This window comes from Crocuta crocuta, unplaced genomic scaffold, assembly GCF_008692635.1.
Source record: "Crocuta crocuta isolate KB4526 unplaced genomic scaffold, BGI_CrCroc_1.0 scaffold299, whole genome shotgun sequence".
NCBI classification, from domain to species: Eukaryota; Metazoa; Chordata; class Mammalia; order Carnivora; family Hyaenidae; genus Crocuta; species Crocuta crocuta.
This window is the reverse complement of record NW_027532747.1, coordinates 12,819,082-12,840,234: the sequence shown is the minus strand read 5'-3', so window position 1 is coordinate 12,840,234 and position 21,153 is coordinate 12,819,082. Positions and strand designations below refer to the sequence as shown.

Here is a 21,153-nt window from a genome sequence, read left to right as displayed (position 1 = left end):
CTACTAGTTTAGGATCTTTTTATAATATCCCATTAGGTGTACAGAGTTCCCATTTTTTAAAAAATATTTTTATTTATTTTTAGGAGAGAGAGAGACAGCATGAGCAAGGGAGGGTCAGAGAGAGAGTGGGAGATACAGACTCTGAAACAGGCTCCAGGCTCTGAGCTGGCAGTCAGCACAGAGCCCGACGCGGGGCTCGAACTCACGAACTGCGAGATCATGACCTAAGCGAAGTCGGACGCTTAACCGACTAAGCCACCCGGGCGACCCCAGAGTTCCCATTTTGAATCATTTAAATGTGGAGGCTCTTAAAATGCCTAGGTATAAACCACACAGGTGAAGTACTTGCACTCTGAAAACCATAAAACACTGATGAAATAAATCAAAGATGACACCAAGAAATGGAGAATTTTCCATATGCATGGACTGAAAGCGTTAATATTGTTTAAATGTCCATGCTACCCAAAGCAACCTACAGACTCCATGCAATTCATATCAAAATACCAACAGCATCTTTCACAAAACTGGAACCAATAATACTAAAATTTGTATGAAACCACAAAAGAATCCAAATACCCAAAGCAATCTTGAGGAAGAAAAAAAAAAAACGCTGGAGGTATCATAATTCCAGTGTTCAAGTTATATTACAAAGCTACAGTAATAGTGTCAGGATAGTACTGGCACAAAAACAGACATGAAGACTAATGGAAGAGGATAAAGAACCCAGAAATAAACCCATGGTTATATGGTCAATTAATCTATGACAATGGAGGCAAAAATATACAATGGGGAAAAGACAGTTTTTTAGTAAATGGTTCTGGGAAAACTAGACAGTTACATGTAAAAGAACTGGATCAATTTTTAACCAATTTCTCTGACATCAGCTGTAGCAACATTTCCTAGATGGGCCCCCTAAGGCAAGGGAAACAAAAGCAAAAATAAACTTTGGGACTACACCAAAATAAAAAGCTTCTGCCTAGCAAAGTGAACCATCAACAGAATAAAAAGGTAATTTAGTGAATGGGAGAAGACATTTGCAAATGATATATGTGATAAGGGGTTAACATATAAAATACACAAGAACTTATACAACTCGATACTTAAAAAAAATCTGATTAAAAAACGGGCAGAGTCCCTGAAAAGATATTTCTCCAAAGAAAACAGATGCCCAACATAAAAAGATGTTCAACATCACTAATCATCAGGGAAATGCAAATCAAAACCCCAATATCACCTTACACTTGTTAAACAGCTAAAATAAAAGACAAGAAATAACAAGTGTTGGCAACAATATGTAGGAAAAGGAACCTTTGTGCATTGCTGGTGGGAATGTAAATTGATACAGCCACTGTGGAAAACAGTATGTAGGGAGATTCCACAAAAAATTAAAAATACAAATACCATATGATCCAACAATTCCACTCTTGGATATTTAACCCCCCCTCCAAAATGAATACACTTATTCAAAAAAATATATGTACTCCCATGTTTACTGAAGCATTATTTACAATAGCCAAGATACAGAAGTGACCTAAATGTCCACTGATAGACAAATGGGTAAGGAACACACACACACACACACACACACACACACACACACACACACGACTATTACACAGCCATTAAAAAGGATGAGATCTTGTTTGTGACAATGTGGATGGATCTAGAGGGTATTATGCTAAGAGGGTATATATACCATACCATTATGGTATATATGCTAAGACAAATACCATATGACTTCACTCATATGTGGAGTATTAAAAAAACAAATGAATCAACAAACAAAAAGCAGAATGAGACTTATATATACAGAGAACTTTGACAGCTGCCAGAAGGGAGATGTGGAGACGGGCAAAATGGGTGAAGGGTAAGGGGAGATACAGGCTTCCCATTACAGAATGAAGAAGTCACAGGAATAAAAGGCCTAACATAAGGAATGCAGTGAATGATACTGTAATAACAATGTGGGGGACAGATGGTGGCCACACTTGCAGTGAGCAAGGCATGATGTATAAACTTGTCAAATGACTATGTTGCACACCTCAAATGAAAGTAACATAGTGTGCCAACTGCACTCAAATTTTTTAAAAAGTGGGGAGGCTTTTTTCCTAAATTTATGTGTCTAATTTAAAAACACCACCTCATTTGGTTTATTGTTATCTCAGATAACCATTGTTTAAATATTTAATAACCCAAACACTGAATACAAATCAATCATGCTATCAGCCTCCCCTTCCAAACTTTTAGTATTCAATTTGTAACAACTAAATCAGAAAATGATACAAACTGACTTTCCTGTAGGAAAATCCAACATGTGTGATTAAAAGTATAAATTTAAAGGCTAAAAACATATTTGTATTTTCACAATAGTTTCCAGGTTATACATCTATAAAAGTCAATGAGGTGCCCTATCTTGAAAATGTAATATAAAAGAAGTGCATACATTCATATGTAATGTGCAGTAGTATGTAGAAGTAAAGAAACCATGGCTGGTGACATAAAAATTACATGCACTGAAAGTATAAAGAACTTTTCAAATTATCGCAGAAATTTTGGTTTTGAACCTTTTTCACATACTATTTTGAATGTCTATAAGTAATAAATATAATTTAGCTTATAATATTTACCATTTATTATTTTTTTTAATGTTTTATTTATTTCTAGGAGAGAGAGAGAGAGACAGCGTGAGCAGGGGAGGGTCAGAGAGAGAGGGAGTCACAGACTCTGAAACAGGCTCCAGGCTCTGAGCTGGCAGTCAGCACAGAGCCCGACGCGGGGCTCGAACCCACGAATTGCGAGATCATGACCTAAGCGAAAGTCGGACGCTTAACCGACTAAGCCACCCAGGCGCCCCAATATTTAACATTTAAAAAGTTTCTCTTAGGGCCATTTTAAGGAATGATAGCAGCCTTGGCTTTTCTTCCAGGTCAGTTTTGTTGGTGAACTTCATTCAGTGTTATTATCTGACAGCTTTAATTGTAATCCAAACAACAAACAGGTAGTTTTGATCTATATAAGCCTCTGTAACAATTAAGTATATCTTAATTTTTAAAAATAATTTTTTTGGTATAATTATTGTTTAAATAAAGTTATACAACTTATAAAATTATACAAGTTGAACAAATAAAGTTTTGATAAAGCAGTTACTTATGGAGCAGAAATACAATAATTAAGATGCTATTCATTTCAGTGATGCTGATTTCAGAGGAGAAAAACATGGACAACTGTGAACATCAAGCAATACAGCTCATTAATGGTAAATATGAAAGATGATAAAAATACATAATTAGGTTTCATAAAATACAGCAAAGAGAGAGGATTACCTGGAACCTCTTTTCAGCAGCAGATGAAAAAAGGGAAAAGATTAGAACACAAATTTGAATTTAAAACACTAGTAAAATACTTCCATAAAAGACTATTTTTACAAGTTTAATGCAGGCCATACTGCATGTATTAAAGGCTTATTGTTATTTATTACTGCTCAAGTTGAGAAAATCAGCAGGAAAATCAGGAGGTGAAAACAGAAAATGGGCATTGAACATGTTCTATGTTGTAAATATTAAAGCTTACCAGTGCTATTTTTCTATGGTGCACTCCAAATTTCAAACAAAATACTGATGCTTACCTTTGTTCTTAAGAACGGGCAGTGAAATGTTAACCAACTTAAAAGGCTGGTAGCACTGGGGATGCTATTAAGGAAATTGTCTAAGGTAAAGTAGGTCCTCCTAACCCAAGGGGCTGTCCCAGTCAGCCAGTCCAATCCAGCAGGCAACAAGAGTTACTCAAGATCATGCTAGACTTGGGATTTTTCTAGTCTCCAAAGGAGGTTAACTTTAATAAATTCTTTAAAATGTTTTTTATTTATTTCTGAGAGAGAGAGAGAGAGAGAGAGACAGCATGAGCAGGGGAGGGTCAGAGAGAGACGGAGACAGAATGTGAAACAGGCTCCAGGCTCTGAGACTAGCTGTCAGCACAAAGCCCGATGCGGGGCTTGAACCCACAAACCGTGAGGTCATGACCAGAGCCAAAGTCTAACACTCAACCAACTGATCCACCCAGGTGCCCCTAAAGGAGATAACTTTAAAAAAATCCCTTTAATAATATGATGACCATAAAAGAACTGAAAGAGATCACAAAAGTCATCTCATCCATCCTCCTACTGAAAGGAAGAATCGTCTTTACATGTCTAGAACATCTCTTTGTAGCACTGATGACAAATAATCATCTAAACCCTGCATGGAAACTGCTCATGAAAGGAAGGTCACTTCTCTCTTTCATTGACACCCAAGATTAACAATTATATCTCTACTTAGCTTTGTTTTGAAACAAGTAACTCCCACTGTAAACTGTCAGCGTCCCTTTAAAATGCAGAGATCAGTCCTAAATAAGTTACTTCAGAACTGAGGCTAGATCTGAATGTATTATTTCTGTTAAAATAGTCTAAGATAATGTGGAGCTCTGCAGAACTTACATCAGACTCTAGACTTCTATCTTTGCACTCACTTTTTTTTTTTTTTTAATTAGAGAGAGCATGAGTGGGGGAGGGGGAATAGGTGGAAGGAGGGAGGGAGGGGAAAATCTTAAGCAGGCTCCATGTTTAGTGTGGAGCCTGATGCAGGGTTCAAATCCTGTGCCCTTGGGACCGTGACCTGAGCCAAAATAAAGAGTCAGATGTTCAGTGGACTGAGCCACCCAGGTGCCTCCCACACATCACTCATTTAAAACAAGTAACGAATTTTTGCTGTTTACCAAGTAAGATAAGGAGTGCCTAATACCTGAGTTTCTACACAATCTCGTCTCAAATCTATTTTTTTTCATCCTTATCTTCCAGCATTTTCCTAATGGTACCCTTTTTTACATCTAAAATAGACTGGCTTTGGGGCGCCTGGGTGGCTTAGTCGGTTAAGCGTCCGACTTTCGCTTAGGTCATGATCTCGCGGTTCGTGGGTTCGAGCCCCGCGTCGGGCTCTGTGCTGACTGCCAGCTCAGAGCCTGGAGCCTGTTTCAGCCTGTGACTCCCTCTCTCTCTGACCCTCCCCTGCTCACGCTGTCTCTCTCTCTCTCCTAAAAATAAATAAAACATTAAAAAAAAAAAATTTAAAATAGACTGGCTTTTTCCATACAGTCCTGTTTCAGAAACTGCCTGAAGACATTTTCATCTCACTAAAGGTAGTTCTAAGAGTATTCCAGAGAGTCCTTTTCTGTACTTACCATTTTATTAAACATACAAATATCTTCACTGCCCTATGTTAATGTTTATAAATGAATATATAAGAACACATTAGGGGCGCCTGGGTGGCTCAGTCGGTTGAGCGTCTTGACTTTGGCTCAGGTCATGATCTCACAGTTCGTGAGTTCAAGCCCCGCATCAGGCTCTGTGCTGACAGCTAGCTCAGAGTCTGGAGTCTGCTTCGGATTCTGTGTCTCCCTCTCTCTCTGACCCTCCCCTGCTCATGCTGTCTCTCTCTCAGAAATAAATAAAACATTAAAAATTAAAAAAAAATAAGTACACATTGAATGAAGCTAACAGGTTTATAAATTGAATAATTTTTCAGATAAATACGTGTGGTTAACTATTTTTATGAGCCTCTGAAACTTACAGAGAAACTAAAACTACTGGGACTTTGTGAAAAGTCATGTGTAAAACCAAATGATCATAAAGAAGACCCTCTGCAACACCCACATACTACATATACAGATATGTATATTTGCAACTTTTCTGTAGGACTTATTTCACTTTCTAATTCTCTTGACAAATGTAGTTCAATGTTTTATAGGAAAAAATCAATACCTGAAAATACTACAAAGATCAAAACAGAACGAAGACTAAATAATGGAATATTTTATTTAATAAAACACTTACCTTACTACCCCCTGCCTTCGAAAGGAGCAAAAGGAAAAAAAGAAGCATTGATGATGAATAATTGATGGAAGCTGATGAATAAAAGGTAGCAGTTAAGTAAACAGAAGAAAGGAAACATCAATACAATTCTAAAGAAACACAAAAATGCCTAAATTTTATGCTATACTGTTCTGAATATATTTATTAAAAAATACTGGAAGTTTGATTGACAACTACTTTAAATACACAAGATTTGCTACAAAAAGAAAAACATAAAATTATTAAAGTCATTTAGGAAAAAAGGCCCCACAAAAGTATTGACCAAGTAAAGCAGTTATCAACTGTCATCAGAAACATTTTCTTAAGTGGATATTTGACAAGTATTTGTTGTAACTGTTTATAAAATGTTTTATTTCTTAGCAATAACATATTTTATTTATAATACAAAACTTTTATATAGACCATAGTATCTCTTCACAAATATATACAAAATCAGTAAAAGAAGTATCTTCATTTTTTTCTCCTTTGATTCTCTCATTTTATGAAAATGAAGACTCCTAACTATGAGTCATTTCTGACTTTGGCTTCAGCATTTTCAAAAGAATTCAGCATAAACTGAGAACAAATGCAAAGCTATTTCAAAAATAATTTTGAAAACTTTAGGTGTAAAAAACATAAGCTAACAGCAAAGATTATGACAGTGTCAAGTATTTTTCTTTTTTTTCATTTTTTAAAAAGTATATTTGAGAGACAGCGTGAGCAGGGGAGGTACAGAGAGAGAGGGAGAGAAAGAATCCCAAGCAGGTTCCGCATTGTCAATGCAGAGCTTGATGAGGGGCTCAATCTCACGAACTGGGAGATCGTGACCTGAGCCAAAATCAAGAGTTGGATGCCTGACCCACTGAGCCACCAGGCACTGATCAAGCATTTTTCATGAGCAGTAAAATCCTTCCATCTGTCAGAACGTGGGTCACTTTACTAATAAAGGAAGAATTTTAATTGTTTTACCATGAATGATGGCCTACAGATTAAAATTAGGTCACATTTTCTGCTTTACCTAATTTATCTGATAAATGATAGTATTTTTATTAAAACTCAGTATAATAAATGAAAAAGATTTATGGTAAGGTCTAGAGTTTCTTCCTCCTTATAGTACACTTTTGGCTTTTCATTACCTGTGAAATACAATGTAAGTAATAGTAAGCACCGTACTGCACACATCCTCATTAGGAACATCTACATTTGTACACTTATATGTAGTTCTCCAATTAATGGATTATATAGGTACTGTTCATTACTTCATGGATATTTAGGTTCAGAAAGTGTTTCAGTATTAACCAGGTATCTCCCTCAGGTGATTCTGTATTTCATTCTCAGGGAGGGGTGGTGAAGACTTACTACCTAAATTCTTTAGATACGTTATTTTTCATTTTATAGAATACTCTATAAGTTAGTGATTCTTTTTAAATTTTCTTAATGTTTATTTTTGAGAGAGACAGAGACAGAGCACAAGCAAGAGACGGGCAGGGAGGGGGGAAGACAGAATCCAAAGCAGGTTTGAACTCCACAAGCTGTGAGATCATGACCTGAGCCGAAGTCAGACACTCAACCGAGTCATCCAGGCCAGTCATCCAAACCTATTTCTAATACTCTGTGTCTTTATCCGTGATGACAAAATAGATAATCGCCATTTTGTGCCCCTATCCATAAGGTGATGCCAGTGTGATTATATGAGAATTCGCCAGCAAATGGGTGCCCGCAAGAGCTGCTGTGGAGGCATCATGACTGAACACCACCTTCCAAGAACTTCCATGGGAACTGGGCAGCTCGCCAGTTCAGAGAATCTCTAGTTCCCCCTTCTCCATCAGTAACATGCCCCTCAACACTCCCCCTCAACTTCATCCTTCTCCCTGAACGTCAGCCTGTAGCGCAAGCTCAAACCCTTCTGCATATGCTTTCTTGTGCTGTCATTTCTATCCAGCTGAGCCCCAGGGGTCTGCAGAACTAACCTCACTGACTAGATTTTCACTCGAATTTTCCACAAATTCTGTCCAATGTGAGTGAACTCCCTGTCATTTTAAACTTCTCCCTCAAATATTCTTGCCAACTTCTCATAACAAAGTTTTCCTCAACACAGTTTTCGACAGAAGATGTCACTGATGTTCCCACCTCCTACTATGCCTTGGTTCCTCACTGCAGTTTCTCGTTAATTTTTTTCTTTATCATTTCTTAAAAATCTATGCCATTCACTGATCCATATACCTCTTCACAGTTCTCCATATTCCCTAATTATTTTAAAAGCACCATGTTCACAATCCCTCTCATGATCTGTCATCTAACTCAGACTATTAAAAAGTTCTCTCCTCATAAAATTGCTGTGTGCACAGCCTTTATTTTTTATTTGCTGCTTCCAGAAAGACCAGTAATTCCTATTCTCTAATGGGACACTACTTCAATTTGCCTTTTTCAAAATTTATTTTTATTTATTTTTTTAACATTAAAAAATTTTAATGTTTATTTTTGAGAGAGAGTGCGCGCACGAGAGAGAGAGAGAGCGCACGAGCGGAGGTGGGTGGGGAAACAGAGTGAGACAAAGAATCCAAAGCAGGCTCCATGCTCTGAAATTTCACAGGGACTGACGCAGGCCTTGAACCCACGAACCGAGAGATCATGACCTGAGCTGATATTGGATGCTTATGCTTAACTTATACCTGTCATCCAGGCGCCCTGGAAAAAAATGTTCAAATAATGATTTTCTATCCTTGATTAAAGGCACATGGATAAAAACGCCTTTTCAAAATTTAATCTTACCTCTGCTCATGTGCTTCCTGAAACACACTTGTTACAGGATTCAATTTTTATTATCTCCTACAACCCCCTCACATATATTAATAAAAGTTAGCAAATAATATTCCTTTAATCATACAGACTTTATATATTCCCTACACTATTTGCAAGAGACAGTGTCACCATCATAAAGTATTTAAGGGCAAATATATTTCCTAAGAGGTGATGGAAGCTGTAAAATGCAACAGTACCACTGTTACTCAGTTTTTGCAAAAATTCATTCAAGCAGTAAATTCAATTTTATTACAAATTTTTTTAATGTCTATTTTTGAGAGACAGAGAGAGACAGAGTGTGACTGGTGGAGAGGAAGAGAGAGAAGACGACACAGAATCTGAAGCAGGCTCCAGGCTCTGAGCTGTCAGCACAGAGCCCAATGTGGGGCTCGAACTCACAAACTGTGAGATCATGACCCGAGCTGAAGTTGGAAGTTCAACCATTTGAGCCACCCAGGTGCCTCTAAATTCAATAAAAAAAAATTTTTATGTTTATTTATTTTTGAGAGAGAGAGAGAGAGAGACAGAACATGAGTTGGGGAGGGTCAGAAAGAGAGGGAGACACAGAATATAAAGAAGGCTCCAGGCTGTGAGCTGTCAGCACAGAGCCCAATGTGGGTCTCAAATTCAGGAACCAGGAGATCATGACCTGAGCCAGAGTCAGATGCTTAAACGACTGAGCCACCCAGGCACCCCCTAAATTCAATTTTTAATACCAATATATTTTTCTTCATTTAGTTTTAAACTTGATTGTTACCTCTCATCAACTGAGGGTTCTTTCTGTTGCAAATGAGGCTTGACTCCAAACATTGGGCGAATATTTGTTGATAAGGCTCTAATGGTGTAACTGATTTCATTTTCCCTTGTAACATCACTGTCATAGCCTGCCATCAAAACACAGGAATTATTCTCTAAGTTACAACTGAGGAGCTCTATTATGATCTTATAAACTGGATTCAAGGATGTTCAACAAAATGAAATAAGTTAAATAAATTGTGTTATAGCCAAATTATGAAATAATATACAGCCAGTAAAAATGAGGTAGAATTTTTAATGATATGTAACAATGTTTTTGAAATATTACTAAGAGATAATATCAGCTTACAAAGTATACATCAATTTAATATCATTTTTGTTAAAAAAAAAATAAGGCCTCAACATATTAACCGAAGTTACTTCTGAGTGGTCAAATTATGGATACTGTATTTATTTCTATTGCAAAATGTATTTTCTAATTTTTCTATAACAAGCTGGCCTTATTTGTATAAAGGAAAAGATGAAAATAATTTGCAAATATGAAGCTCGATATTATAAAATGTTAACAGCACTTACTTGAAGTAGGATTATCATACATTTGTAGATGAAAAATGTATTTAAGCCATCAATACATGCCTGCATGGTCTGAGTCATACAATCAATTCTGGCATCAAACAGACCACAGAAACTAAGACCACAATTATTCTAACATTATTATTACTTGTTTCACTGCTGTAGTTTAAATCCATTGTGCTAAATTATTTGTTTTTGTTAAAATATTTTAAAATGACATACCCCCATCTTCTTCAGAATCTGTATCAGATTCTTCACTATCACAAGGTCTTTTTTCTCGATAGCCCTCCATTTCATTTGTCCAAACCATTAAAGACATATCTGCACCTCCTAAGGTAACCAACATGCTGTCATCAAAGGTCCAGCGAACATTTGTGACATGTGTACTATGGGCCACATACCTCTTAAACTTTCCAAATTTTCCCTAAAGATGAAAACAAAAATGTTATTACCTTGCAAATGGTCAGTTATAATTTTAAATTTATTTCTTAATATATGATTGGAAATTAATCATCACAAAGTCATCTTGTAAAAATAAAAAGAGAAAATGCTGAAATTCACTAAAGTAAAAAATGACAATTTCCTGTTGACAACAGGATAAAACTAGTAGTCTCACATACTGCTAGTACCACAGGTGGAATTTTTTTTGAAAATCAACTTGGTATTGTACATTAAAAGCATAAAACTGTTCTGACATTTTTTTAAAAATTTATGTCTTTATTTTATTTAGAGAGAAAGAGACAGTGTGAGCAGGGGAGGGTCAGAGAGAGAGACACAGAATCTGAAACAGGCTCCAGGCACTCAAATGTCTGCACAGAGCCCGACGCGGGGCTTGAACCCACACAGTGAGATCATGGCCTGAGCCGAAGTCAGATGCCCAACAGACTGAGCCACCCAGGGGCCCCAAAAATGTTCTGACTTTTGACTCACCAATCCCTCTTCTAGGGGTATATGCTAAGAAAATTCTATGTGTGCAAAAAATATTCATCATAATACCTACAGCAGTGAAAAATTTTAAATACCTTAAATGTTCAATCAAGTAGGAGTTAGCTACAGTGTATGTCTATGGAAAAGTACATATCTGTTCAAAACAATGGCTATGCAGACATTATTGCTGGAAATAAACACAATGAGAAAGGAAATAAATGCTTATGTACAGCATGGTCACGTTAACAAAAAGTAATTATCAACCCTTTTGGAATATATTCATTTAAATATCTTTCATCTTAATTCATTGGTGTTTTTGTTTATAAGCAGTACACACAAAAATATATTTTCCTTTTAAAAATCAAGAAAAATAAAAGTTACAGGCACTGGCAACTTTTAAATCTAGAACACTAACAAACTACTAAGTAAATTTCAGATCAATCTACTATAAGCAAGTTTTATTTTTTTAATTTTTTTATAAGCAAGTTTTAGATGGACATCTTTTCAAAGGCGTTAAAATAGGAAATGCCTTAAAATATAGTGATAGCTACAACAGTGAATTCTTTGGAAAAGACTTTAATAAATATCAGCTCCAATAGAAGGGGGGAGGGGGATCTATCATCAAAACACTGCAGGAAAGTACTTTCTCTAAGATATTTTGGTTCTTGTTACAGAGAAGTGAAGCAGGAATCTGTAGACGGTTATCCTAGAGCTTATTCTTAAGGCATCTATACCACCTCGAATGCTAGAAGTGAAGGTTCTGACCAATCAATGCCTTATTGGAACACATTCTTATCAATTAAGGTTCTACACTGAAGTATATCTAAAACAGGGATGTGTGGAATATTTTCTCAGGTACTTGACATTAAAACTTGTGTTTTCATGTCAATGTTGATCAAAAAGTATTAATATGAGCAGTTACTTAAGACCACCAATATCATAATATGATTTCTGTCCCTATTTCAAATTTATGTTCATGCTGTTGCCAGGTCATAATATACAGCTGATCCTTGAACAATATGGGTTTGAACTGCATAGGGCCATTTATATGCAGATATTTTTTAATAAATACAGTACAGCCCTGTATTTTCCTGATTTTTCTGATTATTTTTGTAACAACATTTTATTTTCTCTAGCTTACTTTATTATAAGAATACAATATATTATACATATTATAAGAATACAATATATTATACATATAGAAAATATGTGTTAATTGACTGTTTATGCTATTGGTAAGGCTTCGAGTCAACAGTAGGCTATTAGTAAAGTTTTGGGGAAGTCAAAGATTGTATGTGGATTTTTGACTATGCAGGGGGTTGGCATCCCAACTCCCACATTGTTCAAGGGTCAACTGTATATATGAATTAGTAACAATTAAGAAATAATGCATCTGGACTTGATATATGAATTTTATTTTTATGCTAAGTGAAAGCCTAATGTTTCCCAGTAGTTTGAAAAGAAGAAAGAGAATTCAATTTTTCACACAGCACTGGCATGTAGCACTCCAAAGATTCTGTACAGTCTGGTTTTAGCAAAAAATAACATCATTCATTACACTGAATCAGTACTGTCTATTTTAATTTTATAGGTATATTTATAGTATTTTGTCTCTAATGGTTACAACATTTAAAATTTTAAAGCTATAAATATAAAGGATTTGTATTTATTGTTAATTGTATGTATTTAATCAAAAGAATACTAAAATTATTTAAGTTCATATTAGGGATAAAAGAAATGTTTCTTCCAAAACGGATATTTATATATTACTCAATATTGAGAAACACTGTACAATATAACTTAAGACATGGGACATAAATTATAATACTTCTAAATAAAAGCTATATGGGTGCCTGGGTGGCACCTCAGTAAGTTAAGCATCCAACTCTTGATTTCAGCTTGGGTCTTATCGCATGTTTCAAGGATTGAGCCCCAGACTGGGCTCTGCACTGAAAGGGTGGAGCCTGCTTGGGATTCTCTCTCTCTGCCCTTCCCCCACTCGAGTGTGTGTGTGCTCTTTATCAAAGCAAGTAAACATTTTTTTTAAAAGCTATACATATGATGTCAAAATAGGATACACAATTCTAAACCTTCCATATTACGTATGTAATATTCATATTACAAGAACAAAATACTATGAAAGTACATGACCTGAACCATTTTTACAATTATGATCATTAGGGGAGTTAAAGAAAAACACATACTTTAACAGGATATCTAAATAACTTCACAAATCCCAAATCATCCCCAGTAGCTAGGACCATTTTGTCACTCGTGAGGCAAGAGGCAGTTATATCTGTGACTTCTCCAATTACTGGCCAAATTCCCTCACAGCATAAACCAAGCACACTCGTCCATGATGCCCAACAAATTTTTTCTACCTAAAAAGGAAAAAAAGGCTACATGTTAATATCTAAGCCTTAAAAGTTAACAACAAAAATCTGAATATGTTTCTTTCTAATTATATATGTCACAAGCAAAATTAAAATTTTAATAAAAACAGTTGAATTATTAGTTCTCTTGGTTTTTGTAGCTTCCCAAGTGCACTAGTTCCTGTAGAAAAATTTTAACATAACATTATTATTCAACATGTACTTATGATACACCTACCTATGTTCTCCATGCTGAGCATTCAGTGATAAGACAGTTCCTGCTCTTAGAATAACCAAGTAATTTATACTTCATGTCTAAATTTCTAATATTTTAGAGGCATGTTTTCCAAGTAATCATTACTGGAAATGAAGAACCTTTCCTTACAGTCCTTCTCCTTATTAAGCCACTTTAATAGTGAATGTATTTAGCCTCTCTTCCTGGACATGTCAAAAAAAAATATGCTAATACTGTCAGTCACAAAACCAAACACAGAGCACATGGGTGACTCAGTTGGTTAAGCGTCCAGTCTTGGTTTCAGCTCAGGTCATGGTATCACCATGTGTGGGATCGAGCCCACACCTAGCTCCGCACTGATGACACAGAGCCTGCGGGGGGTGTTCTCTCTCTCTCTCTCTCTCTCTCTCTCCCCCTCACCCTTCTCTCTCAAAATAAATAAATAAACTTCAAAAAAAGATCATTGAAGAAAAAATTTCAAGGATTTTTCCTTTTCTTTAAATTTGCCAACAAACATATTAGGCAAATGGGTTCCAAAAGATTTGATAGACATGCAATACTCCCATCTAAGATAGGATGTCTATTTGCTTGCTTCTTGTTCTTTGAGGAAAGTACCAAAACATAAAAGTGATTGATTCCTTTTCTTAATACAGCACCTCTTCTTTTACTCATCTACTAGTCTAGGCCAGTAAAATAAACTCACAGAAAGAATACCCATGATTTGAATAATTTGAGAACAGGCTTCATATGTAAATGATAAAAGGCAGGCATCAGTTTTCTAACCATCTAGTCATATTAACAACATTGCAGACACTATTATCTTCCTACCTCCACACTGGGAATGGTTTGTTTTTTCCCTCTGGGAGCTTCAAAGAATAATTGTTCTTTAGCACCAGTGTTGACCTGTAAAAGCTTTCCTTAAAAAAATAAAAAAAAAAATATGAATATACATGTAGTTAGGATGTTTTCCCTTTTATTTTATTTATTTATTNCCACGAGATCATGACCTAAGCGAAAGTCGGACGCTTAACCGACTAAGCCACCCAGGCGCCCCATGTTTAACCTTTTAAAATACTTTCTTTCATGGTTTATTATGATATTTAAATTGTTTTATAATCACATATGTAAAATTATATAGCATCAATCCTATTTAAAAGCATTCAGTGAACATTACCACCTTTCTCCCATTAAGTTCTTTTTTTTTTTTTAATTCCAGTATTGTTAACATATCCTGTTATATTAGTTTCAGGTATACAATACAGGGATTCAATAGATCCATGTATCACTCATTGCTCATCATTATAAGTATACTGTTAATCTCCATCTATTTTACCCATTCCCCCACACACCTACTTACAGTTTGCTCTCTAGAGTTAAGAGTCTGTTTTTTGGTCTTTTTTCCTCTTTGTTCATTTGTTTTGTTCCTTAAATTCCACATATGAGTGAAATCACAGGATATTTGTCTTTCTCTGACTATACCACTTAGCATTATACTCTGATTCTGTTCATATTGTTGCAAATGCCAAGATTTCACTCTGTTTTATGGCTAATATCCCATTATATATAACCACATCTTCCTTATTCATTCGTCTATTGATGGACACTTGAGCTGCTTCCATAACTGGGCTATAGTAAATAATGCCGCAATAACCATAGGGGTGCATATATCTTTTTGAATTAGTGTTTTCATATTCTTTGGGTAAATACCCAGTAGTGGAATTACTAGATCAAATAGTAATTCTGTTGTTAGTGTTTTCCACAGTGGCTGCACCAGTTTGTATTCCCACCAACTGTGCACGAGGGTTCCTTTTTCTCCACCTTCTCATCAACACTTGTTTCTTGTGTTTTTTATTTTAGCCATTCTGACAGGTGTGACATGATATCTCATTGCAGTTCTGATTTGCTGCTGACTGAGTGATACTGAGCATCTTTTCATGTGTCTGTTGGCCATCTGTATTCATGTCTTCTGCCCATTAAAAAAACATCTTTTTAATGTTTTTTTTTTAATAATTTATTGTCAAGCTGGTTTCCATATAACACCCAGTGCTCATCCCCACAGGTGCCTTCCTCCATGCGCACTACCCCTCTTCCCCTTCCCCCCATACCCATCAGTCCTCAGTTTGTTCTCAATATTCAAGAGTCTCTCATGGTTTGTCTCCCTCCCTCTCCCCCCCATGTCCCCCCTTCTTCTCCCCCACGGTCCTCTGTTAAGTTCCTCCTAATCCTCCTATACGTGCAAACATATGGTATCTGTCCTTCTCTGCCTGACTTATTTCGCTCAGCATAACACCCTCAAGGTCCATCCATGTTGCTACACATGGCCAGATTTCATTGTTTCTCATTGCCATGTAGTATTCCATCGTATAGATAAACCACATCTTCTTGATCCATTCGTCCACTGATGGACACTTAGGCTCTTTCCATGTTTTGGCTATTGTTAAGAGTGCTGCTATGAACACTGGGGTCCATGTGCCCCTATGCATCAGCACTCCTGTATCCCTTGGATAAATTTCCAAGCAGTGCTATCACTGGGTCATAGGGGAGTTCTATTGTTAAATTTTTGAGGAACCTCCACACTGTTTTCTGTTTTTTGTTTTTTTTGAGAGAGCGAGCATGTGCAAGTGGGGGAGGCAGAGAGAGAGGGAGACAAGAGGATCCAAAGCAGACTCTATCCTGAAAAAAGACAGCCAGATGTGGGGCTGGAACTTACAAACTGTAAGATCATGACCTGAGTCATGAAGTCTGAAGTTAGTGCCTTAAATGACTGAGCCACTTGTCCTGTATTCTGCCCACTTTTAATATATTTTTTGGTGTTGAGATGTGTATTCTTTATATATTTTGAATACTAGTCCTTTATCAGATATGTTATTTGCAAATATCTTCTCCCATTCAGTAGGTTGTTTTTTAGTTTGTTGGCTGTTTCTTTTATTGTGCAGAACCTTTTTATTTTGAAGTTGTCCCAATAGTTTATTTTTGCTTTTGTTTCCCTTGCCTCAGGAGACCCATCTAGAAAAATGTTGCTATGGCCAGTGTCAGAGAAATTACTGCCTGTGCTCTCTTCTAGGATTTTTATAGTTTCAGGTTTCACATTTAGATCCTTAATCCATTTTGACTTTATTTTTCTGTATGGTTATAAGAAAATGGTCCAGTTTCATTCTTTTGCATGTAGCTGTCAAGTTTTCCCAACATCATTTGTTGAAGAGACTTTTTCCCATTGCATATTCTTGCCTCTTCTGTTGAAGATTAATTGGCCATATAATCATGGGTTTATTCTGGGCTCTTTAATCCTAACCATTGATCTATGTGTCTATTTTTGTTCCAGAACCATACTCTTTTGATTACTAGAGCGTCGTATGGTATCTTGAAATCTGGCATTGTGATACCTCCAGCTTTGTTCTTTTTCAAGACTGCTTTGGCTATTTGGGGTCTTTTGTTGTTCCATACAAATTTTACTATTGCTCATTTTAGTTTTGTGAAAAATGCTGTTGGTTTTTGCTAGGAATTGTGTTGAATCTGTAGACTGCTTTAGGTAATATGGACATTTTAATAATATTTGTTCTTCTAATCTGTGAGTATGGTATATCTTTCCATTTGTTTGTGTCATCCTAAATTTCTTTTTTTTTTTTTTTACATTTTTTTTTAAGAGAAAGACAGTGCATGAGCATGGGGGAGAGGCAGAGAGAGAGAGAGAGAGAGAGAGAATACCAAGCAGGCTCCATGCTGTCAGCACAGAGGCCCACTCAGGGCTCGATTCCATGAACCATGAGATTATCACATGAGCCAAAATCAAGAGTCAGATGCTTAACTGACTGAGCTGCCCACATACCCCCTTATTTTCTTTCATCAATGTTTTATAGTCAGAGTACAGATCTTTCACTTACTTAAATTTATGCCTAGGTGGGGTTTTTTAGGATTTTATTTTTAAGTAATTTCCACACCCAACATTGAGCTCAAACTTACAACACTGAGATCAAGAGTCATATGCTTTCCGGGGCGCCTGGGTGGCTTAGTCGGTTAAGTGTCTGACTTTCGCTTAGGTCATGATCTCGCGGTTCGTGGGTTCGAGCCCCGCGTCGGGCTCTGTGCTGACTGCCAGCTCAGAGCCTGGAGCCTGTTTCAGTCTGTGACTCCCTCTCTCTCTGACCCTCCCCTGCTCACGCTGTCTCTCTCTCTCTCCTAGAAATAAAATTAACAAAAAAAAAAAAAAAAAAAGTGTCACATGCTCTAGTGACTGAGTCAGCCAGGCACCCTGGTATTTTATTATTTTGGAGTGAAGTTGTAAATGGGATTATTTTCTTAATTTCTCCTTCTGCTCCTTCATTATTAGTGTATAGAAAAGCAACAGATTTCTGTATATCAATTTTGTATCCTATTGACCTTACCGAATTCATTTATTGGTTCTAGTAGTTTTTTGGTGGAGTCTTTAGAGTTTTCCATATATAGTATCATGTCATCTGCAAAGGAGTGAAAGTTTTACTTCTTACTAATTTGGATGCTTTTTATTTCTTTCTTGTATCACTGCTGTGGCGGGGCTTAAAGTACTATGTTAAATAAAAGTGTTAAGAGTGGATATCCTGGTCTTCTTCCTGACCTTAAAGGGAAAGCTCTCAATTTTTCACCATTAAGTATGATGTTAGCTGTGGATTTTTCATATATAGCTTTTATTATGTTGAAGTATATTCCCTTGAAACCTACTTTGTTGAAGGTTTTTATTATGAATGGATGTTGAGGGCATAGAGCCTGCTTGGGATTCTCTCCCCCTCTTTCTCTGCCCCTCCCCCATGCTCATACTCTCTTTCTCAAAATAAACTCAAAAAAATGAATGGATGTTGTACCTTGTCAAATGCTTTTTCTGCATTTATTGAAATGATCCTAAGGTTTTTATCCTTTCTCTTGTTGATAAAAAGTATCATGTGGATTGATTTGCAAATATTGAACCACTTTTGCATCCCAGGGAAAGAATCCCACTTGATTGTGATGAGTATTTTTTAAAATATATTGCTGGATTTGGTTTGCTAATATTTTGTTGAGGATTATTGCCTCTATGTTCATTAGAGATATTGGTCTGTAGTCCTTTTTTGTGGTGTCTTTATCTGGTTTTGGTATCAGAGTAATGCTGGCCTCATAACACGAATTTGGATGCTTTTTTTCCTCTTCTATTTTTTTTAGAAAACTGTGAGAAAAATAGGTATTAACTCTTCTTTAAATGTTTGGTAGAATCCACCTGTGAAGCCTTCTGGTCCTGGACTTTCATTTGTTGAGAATTTTTGGATTACTGATTCGACTTCATTGCTGGTAATCAGTCTATTCAAATTTTCTATTTCTTCTTGTTTCAGTTTTGATAGGTTGTATGTTTCTATGAATTTATCCATTTCTTCTAGGTTGTCATATTATTTATTTGGTATATTATTTTTCTTACTATTCTCTTACAAGTCTTTTATTTCTGTGGTGTTGGTTATTTCTTTTTTTTTTTTCCTTAATGAATTTGGCTGGAGGTTTATCAGTTTTGCTGATCTCTTCAAAGAACCAGGTCCTGATTTCATTGCTCTGTTCCATTGTTTCTTTAGTTTCTATTTTATTTCACCTCTATTCTTTATTATTTCCTTCTTCTAGATTTGGTTTTTGTTGGTTCTCTTTCTCTCTCTTTTAGGTGTAGGGTTAGGTTGTATGAGATGTTTTCTGCTTCTTAAGGGAGGCCTATTTTGCTATAAACTTCCCTTTTATTTTTTATTTATNCTCTCTCTCTGACCCTCCCCTGTTCATGCTGTCTCTCTCTCTCTCTCCTAGAAATAAATAAAACATTTAAAAAAAAAATTTACTAACAGGGCAAATCTTATAGTAAGTTTTCTTACCACAACAGAAGATCCAATACAAACACACACACACACACACACACACACGAGGTCGGGAAGGAGACTTTTGGAAATGAGGAGTAAGTGGTTGGTTGTGGTGATGTTCCACAGGTATATACTTATCTCCAAACTCATCAAGTTGTATGCATTAAATATCTATAGGTTTTTGTATGTCAATTATACCTCAATAAAATGATTTAAAAAAAAACAACTTCCCTTTTAGAACTGCTTTTGCTACATCCCAAAGATTTTGGATTGTTGTGTTTTCATTTTCACTGGTCTCTAAGAATTTATTTTTTATTTCTTCTTTGATTTCTTGGTTGACGCAATCATTATTCATTTTCAATTGGTGAGACTTGCTTTGTGTCCTGATATGTGATCTATTCTGGAGATTATTCAATATGCACTTGAAAAAAAATGTGTATTCTGCTGTTTTAGGGTAGAATGTCCAACTGGTCCAGTTATTCAAAGCTACTGTTTCCTTGTTGATTTTTTTGTTTGGATCTATCTACAAATGTAAGCGGAGTGTTAAAGTCCCTTACCATTATTGTATTACTATCAATTTCCTCTTTTATATTCATTACTAACTACTTTATATTTTTGGGTATTCTCATGTTGGGTGTATAAATATTTACAGTTGTTATATCTTATTGAATTGTTCCTTTTTTGAGTATATGCTGTCCTTCTTTGTCTCTTGTTATAGTCTTTGTTTTAAAGTCTATATTGTCCAGTGTAAGTATTGGCTACCCTGAATCCCTTTTCACTTTCATTTGCATGAGAAATGGTTTTCCACTCCTTCATTCTCAATCTGCCAATGTGTTACTCAAGTCTGAAATGAGTCTCTTATAGGCGGCATATAGAGGGGTCTTGTTTTATAATCCATTCTGTCACTCTAGGTCTTCTGATGAGAGTGTTTAGTCCATTTATATTCAAAGTAATTACTGACAGGTATGTACTTATTGCCATTTTATTTCTTGTTTATGGTTGATTTTGTAGTTCTTCTCTTTCTGCCCTTGCTCTCTTCTCTCATGGTTAGTGGGCTTTCATTAGTGATATATGTGGATTCACTTCTCTTTATTTTTTTCATACCTACTACTGGCTTTTGATTTGTGGTTACCATTAGGTTTGTATATAACACTTTATGCTTCTAGCAATCTATCTTAAGTTTTAATCCATTCTTTACTCTTCTCCCTATTTTATGTATATGGTGTCATACTTTACTTCTTTTTATTTTGTAAATCCCTTGACTGATTTTTGTAGATAATACTTAATTTTACTGCTTTTGTGCTTCCTACTTTTCTTACTCTCACTTATGGTCTTTTCTTCCCAAAGTATCCCCTTTAATAACTCTTATAGGGCTGGCTTAGTGGTAATGAATTCCTTTAGCCTTTGCTTGTCTGGGAAACTCTCTTATGCTGAAGTGTAGCCTTGCTGGATAAAGTATTTTTGGCTGAAGGTTTTTTTTTTTTTTCAGCACTCTGAATATATCATGCCATTCCCTTCTGATCTGCAAAGTGTCTGCAAAAAATCTGGTTATAGCCTTATGGGGTTTCTCTTGTATATAACTGTCTTTTCTCTTGCTGCTCTTAAAGTTCTTTGTCACTCCTTTTTCTCATTTTAATTACTATGTGTCTTAGTGTGATCTCTTTGGGTTGGTTTTGTTGGGGGCTCTGAGCGCCTCCTAGATCTGGATTTCTGGTTCCTTTCCCAGATTCGAGAAGTTTGCAGTTATTATTTCTTCAAATAAATTTTTTA

The 21,153-nt window shown here is 35.9% G+C and overlaps 1 protein-coding gene across 1 annotated transcript in view; it reads right to left on the bottom strand.

The window, feature by feature from the left end:
• EML5 (EMAP like 5) overlaps positions 1-21,153 on the bottom strand; it is a 174,125-nt gene that overhangs the window by 26,728 nt on the left and 126,244 nt on the right. The window contains exons 25-30 of the mRNA XM_077780840.1: positions 14,375-14,463; positions 13,144-13,320; positions 10,235-10,436; positions 9,441-9,567; positions 5,864-5,878; positions 3,324-3,332 (exon numbers count right to left, since the gene is read on the bottom strand). Coding sequence (XP_077636966.1) covers positions 3,324-3,332; positions 5,864-5,878; positions 9,441-9,567; positions 10,235-10,436; positions 13,144-13,320; positions 14,375-14,463 — 619 coding nt within the window. The remainder of the gene's footprint in view (positions 1-3,323; positions 3,333-5,863; positions 5,879-9,440; positions 9,568-10,234; positions 10,437-13,143; positions 13,321-14,374; positions 14,464-21,153) is intronic.